This window comes from Pseudophryne corroboree, chromosome 8 (genome assembly GCF_028390025.1).
Source record: "Pseudophryne corroboree isolate aPseCor3 chromosome 8, aPseCor3.hap2, whole genome shotgun sequence".
NCBI classification, from domain to species: domain Eukaryota; kingdom Metazoa; phylum Chordata; class Amphibia; order Anura; family Myobatrachidae; genus Pseudophryne; species Pseudophryne corroboree.
The window spans coordinates 183,444,677-183,450,676 of NC_086451.1; the positions used below are offsets into that span (position 1 = coordinate 183,444,677).

The 6,000-nt window shown below is 46.8% G+C and overlaps 1 protein-coding gene across 1 annotated transcript in view; it reads right to left on the reverse strand.

Annotated features, from left to right (window-relative positions):
- Nucleotides 1-5,449, reverse strand: part of LOC134947590 (uncharacterized) — a 116,036-nt gene extending 110,587 nt beyond the window's left edge. The window contains exons 1-2 of the mRNA XM_063935601.1: nucleotides 5,023-5,449; nucleotides 1,558-1,667 (exon numbers count right to left, since the gene is read on the reverse strand). Coding sequence (XP_063791671.1) covers nucleotides 1,558-1,661 — 104 coding nt within the window. The 5' untranslated portion in view covers nucleotides 1,662-1,667; nucleotides 5,023-5,449. The remainder of the gene's footprint in view (nucleotides 1-1,557; nucleotides 1,668-5,022) is intronic.
- Nucleotides 5,450-6,000: the final 551 nt, after the last annotated feature.

The following is a 6,000-nucleotide window of genomic DNA, read 5'->3' on the forward strand; positions in this document are numbered from 1 at the left end:
GTTGATCGCAGCAGGAATTTTGTTAGCAGTTGGGCAAAACCATGTGCACTTCAGGGGAGGCAGATATAACATGTGCAGAAAGAGTTAGATTTGGGTGGGTTATTTTGTTTCTGTGCAGGGTAAATACTGGCTGCTTTATTTTTACACAAATTAGATGGCAGATTGAACACACCACACCCAAATCTAACTCTCTCTGCACATGTTAAATCTGCCTCCCCTGCAGTGCACATGGTTTTGCCCAACTGCTAACAAAATTCCTGCTGCGATCAACTTGGAATTACCCCCAGTGGTGCAAGTGGGCGGGTACGGCGTACCCGTAAGAATTTAGCCGTGGGTACGCTGTACCCACACCGACGGGCCGCCGCTCCTCGCACCGCCGCTGATGTGAGGGAAGGAGAGCGCAGCCTGTGCCTCTCCTTCCTCTCAGTCTCCGGCGGGTGTCATAGTTTAATTCAGCGCCGATCCGTGAGCCAATCAGAGCTTGCGGTGCGAGCTCTGATTGGCTCATGGATCAGCGCTGAATTAAACTGTGAGACACCCGCCGGAGACTGAGGGGAAGGAGAGGCACAGGCTGCGCTCTCCTTCCCTCACACAGGACGGCAGCGGCCAGCGGCAGCGGTAAGCAGGGAAGGGGGGGGGGGCATGTTATACCTGGCACTGGGGGATATCTGGCACTGGGGGGGAAATTCTATCTGGCACTGGGGGATATCTGGCACTGGGGGGGCATTTCTATCTGGCACTGGGGGATATCTGGCACTGGGGGGCATATATACCTGGCACTGGGGGATATCTGGCACTGGGGGGCATATATACCTGGCACTGGGGGATATCTGGCACAGGGGGGCATGTATACCTGGCACTGGGGGATATCTGGCACAGGGGGGCATGTATACCTGGCACTGGGGGATATCTGGCACTGGGGGGGCATGTATACCTGGCACTGGGGGATATCTGGCACTGGGGGCATATCTGGCACTGTAGGGGCATTTCTGTATCTGGCACGAGGGGCAATGTATATCTGACACAGTGGGAGCATTTGTGTATCTGGCACTGTGGGGCAATGTGTATCTGGCACTGTGGGGCAATGTATATCTGGCACTGTGGGGCAACGTGTATCTGACACTGCGAGGCAATGTATATCTGGCACTCTGGGGGCATTTCTGTATCTGGCACTGTGGGGCAATGTGTATCTGGCACTGTTAGTCAATGTGTATCTGGCACTGTGGGGCAATGTATATCTGGCACTGTGGGGCAACGTGTATCTGGCACTATTGGGGTCATACGTGTATCTGCCCCTCCCCCATATGTGTATCACGCCCCCATTTTCATTGGCCACGCCCCATGTGGCATTTGGCCACACCCGTAAGACATTTTTTCTACTTGCACCACTGATTATCCCCTATGTCAGGGAAAGCCCCGCCTCGTGTGGTAACATCTGATTCAACCACGCTAGGCAAGTGGTTAAATGATGCTCTTAAAGCAGGCGTTTCTAAACTTCCATTACTGTATATTAACTGCTTAGCAGACACTTGTTATTTTCAACGCTTTGAAATTTACCCATCTAATTCATAAGAAGGTTCTTCATCACCTGCCCAGCTTGATCCAAAATCTGTATCTATATTTACCAGTGAACTTGAGTAATGGAGGAAGGTACTGGCCATTTGATCCTGAAAGCAGTCCAATGGTAGAAAGCACGTGATGTTAAACAATTTTATAGGCAAAATGCAAATACAGTACTTATTGAAGTCATAAGGCAATGAAAAGTGATCCCTGCTCTACTAGGTAACACACACACACACACACACACACACACACACACACGTTCTCAAACTCGGTCCCCACATAGGTCACGTTTTGCATGTCACCCAGCAGGGGCAGAGGTGTACTCATTGACACATTTTAAAAACATTCACAGGTGGAGCACATTATCTCACTTGCGATTCTGTGAGGAGACCTGGAAAAAATTAACTGTTTGGGGTCTTGCGGGCAAAGTTTAAGAACGTGCTTTTTTGCCACTACGAGTTTTATGAAACAAACTCGCACCTTATTGGATTGACCACTATGAGATGGTTTCAATAATAATAATAATAATAATAATAATAATAATAATAATAATTATTATTATTATTATTATTATTATTATTACTAATAGCCCCGCCCAACATTTTTTAAATACAACACATTGTTACTCACCATCCATGTAATTGCTGCATTCTGCAAGTATTTCCACTTGCTCTAATAGTCCTGTGCAGAAGTTCAGCTATGGGCATTGACATCCACTTGTTTCAACAAGAGAGTGGAGTGCCGCTTGGAACTATTAACTCGACCTTTCCACATATGATAAACTGTAACATGTAAGGTAAGTGTTTTTGTAGCTCCTGCTGACACTGTCCCTCTCTCTTTCTCCCTGACACTGGGCCTAATTCAGACCTGATCGTAGCAGCAAGTTTGTTGGCAGATGGGCAAAACCATGTAGACTGCAGGGGGGGAAATATAACATGTGCATAGAGAGTTAGATTTGGGTGGGTTGTGTTCAAACTGAAATCTAAATTGCAGTGTAAAAATAAAGCAGCCAGTATTTACCCTGCACAGAAACAAAATAACCCAGCCCATCTGCTAACAAATTTGCTTCTACTATCAGGTCTGAATTAGACCCACTGTCCCTCTCTTCTCCCCTCCTGTGCCCTCTTCCATCACACAGCACTGCTCAGCTCCTCAATCTCAGAATGCTTTTCTGAAGACAGAGCCAGTGAGCAACGCCAGAGAGAGGCAGTGGGTGACGACAGGCAGTGCGTGATATAGAGGATGATGGGAGAGGCAGTGGGTGACCGAGAGAGAGATGACAGGGAGAGAAAGAGGGAGATGGAGAGGCAGTGGGTGATATATAGGGGGCACTGGGCTGGATGGGAAGGGGCAGAGAGATGGTGGTGAGAGGGTGGAACACTAGGCTTTACAAGGGGGTACAGTGGGCTGAATGAGGGGGGACACTGTGACTGAACTGGCTGGGGAAGTTCTTGCTAATGGGCAGTGAGATGGGGCAGGAGGCTGGTTGCGGGAGGGAAGACACTGGGCTGGCAGGGTGGTATACACTGGGATGGGGATGTCAGTGAGATGGTGGGGGATACTGGGCTGAATAGGGGGGCACTTTATGAATGGGGCACTGGGAAGAATGAGAAGGGGGCAGTGAGATAGGGGTGGGAGGAGGGAACACTTGGCTGTATGAGGGGGGATCATTGTGACTGGAAAGGCTAGGGGATTCTAGGTAGGAGGGCACTGAGATGGCTGCACTGGTCTGGTTGAGGAGGAGCAGGGAGACACTGTGCAGGCAGGATGGGTGACACTGGGATGGGGGTCAGTAATGGTGACGACACTGATCTGGGAAAGGGGCAGACACTGGAATCAAAGCACTGACCTACCGCAGTTTACTGCCTGACCCTGTATACTCTCTCTCACAGCAGCCTCCTGATCAGCCTCTGTCTTCGCACTCCATCTTGGATATTATATGCATGCTGCAGCTGCTAACAGGAGAGTCCTGGGAAGCGATGACAGCCACAAACTCACAGCTTAGCGTGGCCAGTGTGGATAGCGTGTTGCTGCTGCACTTACTGTGTGCAGACAGTGTACTATAAATAATTAGAATTTTTCAAAATCTTCTAACTGACAGGGTGAACGCGTGCCTTATCCCCCCCTCCCCCTTGAATTCACCACTGGAGGCAGCAATTGAGAAATGGTAGATGCTAGATCCAAGTGGCCTAAAGGACCTATGATGTCAGGGGGAGGAGTCACATCACCAGGGGGAGGAGGATGGCCAGCAGGATAATTCCTCTACTATCCACGCCACCAACTCCTACCTTTAGTAACCCGGTGGCGAGCGATGCGGAGCGAGCCACCGAGCCCGAAGCATGGCGAGCGAAGCTAGCCCACGAGGGTACATTTCGGCTACCCTGTTGGCCCGTGGCTCCTTTCCTGGGTGACGTGGCTCCTACATCGGGTGATGTGGCTCCACCCCCTGGTGACATCATAGGTCCTTTGCCCAACTTGGATTTAGAACCAACCATTGAGAAATGGCACTAAACACAAACATCTAATCACCCAACATTTATTGGTGAACCACCCTCCCTTATGGCATCTTCTTGTGCTCCTGTCTGGAAGTACAGTGCTGCCGTGCCTGTCCAGGGTTGTCAGCATCAACAAACTAAGGGATAGCATAACCAGGGCTGTAGAGAGCTTGGCCTGGCCTGGGTAATGCAGGGGGCGTGCCCTAATTGCGAAAGGTGTGACCACACATTCTTATGAAAACAGCTATACAAAGAAAAACGAGGTGCCAGTGTGTGCTGGGAATGCACAGGATGCTAAGAGGTAAGAGGGGGTACGAGGGTGGGGAAGACCTGGGCCCCTCCAGCAAGCCCAGGAAGAACCCACTTCCCTGCCCTCTCGGTGACCCTGATTGCAACACCCAAACTACACCAAGACACACCCACCACCAAAATAAAATAGGTAGGGCAGGAGGTCTAAACTTTAGAGTGCAAAGAGGCTGATACCAGGAAGATAAGTACCTTTTTAAGCAAAAAAACAAAAGTCAGCTCCAAAGATGACATAACCAATCAAAACTATTGCTAATAAAAAGAACATTAAACTTTATTAACCAAACAAATATTTTAACCCATTGTATCCCCCAGATTATACACATCAAGCCTGTAGTTTAATCTGCCTCATTCTTAATCATTCAGTTGTTTTGCAAGAAACATCATGTGTTAAAAGCAATTAGTGCATCCCTGCAACATATTTCAGGGGTCCTTGAGCAATCATTTGATTGATATATTAATTGAAACAAACAGAAAAAATGTCAGTTATTACAGCTACCATGTGTGGCATACAAACATTCCAAAATGATACATTATGATCTGAACTGGAATCATACTTGAAAATAACTGTGTATGTAGGTGGATATAATGAATATTTGCCTCACATGGGACCACCATGACATGAAGCAGTTTTAAAAATTGGATTCACTGTGCCTACCTTGGTATTAGTGATTCCGGGAGGTTTGGTAGCCGTAAGTGCTGGAGTCTGGTGTTCCTGTGCTTTCTGTCACAACAGTTTATATGACTTGTTCCTCTTTTTTCCCCCTCAGTCTCTTTACCATCCCCCACTGACCTACCTTTCTGTCTATCTATACTATCTCCTCTGCACTTACCACCTGCATATAAATGTTACGTTTTCTCTAATACAAGCTGTAATTTTTTTCTCTATATAAGTTTCCCTTACAGCTCGTCTACTGTTGTGTTTCTCACCATTTACTACTTATTATCTGTTACGTATCACTCTATTCCTCTGACTCTGTCTTACTCTATCATCTTACTGTGCCCTTTCTCTCTCCTTGTACAGTATATATCTTTTTTATTCTGTCACATGTCATAGTAAGTTCTCTCTGAAGCTGTAACAGGAAGTCTTGTGTGGAAATCAGTGACAGTAAAAACATTCAGTCTGTTACGTCACTTTGGAAATTACCTACTCTGCATGAGACTGTGGGAAGTTACATTTATATTGCTGGGTCATTTTTGTACGTGCCTGACAAGTTTGATAAAAGGGATATCAATGTATTTCCAGTCATATGCAAACTAGCAATAGATGATCATGTCACTTGTATTTGCTTATAATTAATTTACAAAAATAAAAAAAGTTGCTTTAAACCCTTTAATGTTATACCATGAGAATCAAAAAGCAATGAAATGTGTACCCTGAGAAATAAAACAAAGACATACGTTATTTAGGAAACGCACACTGCTATTCATAGTTGAATGTGAGTTAAAGTTATGGCTTCTCTCTGCGCACAATTTTCTTTAGTGCACATGTGCATCTATTCGCATTGTACGTCTTTTCCAACATGCAAATTGGTCTTCAACTGTGAGTGACTAGGGGACGCGGGACAGGAGTTGAAGTGGGCATGCAGTTAAGGCAAAGGCGCATGAAGCAAAGGCCAAAGTACAGTAAGGGCAT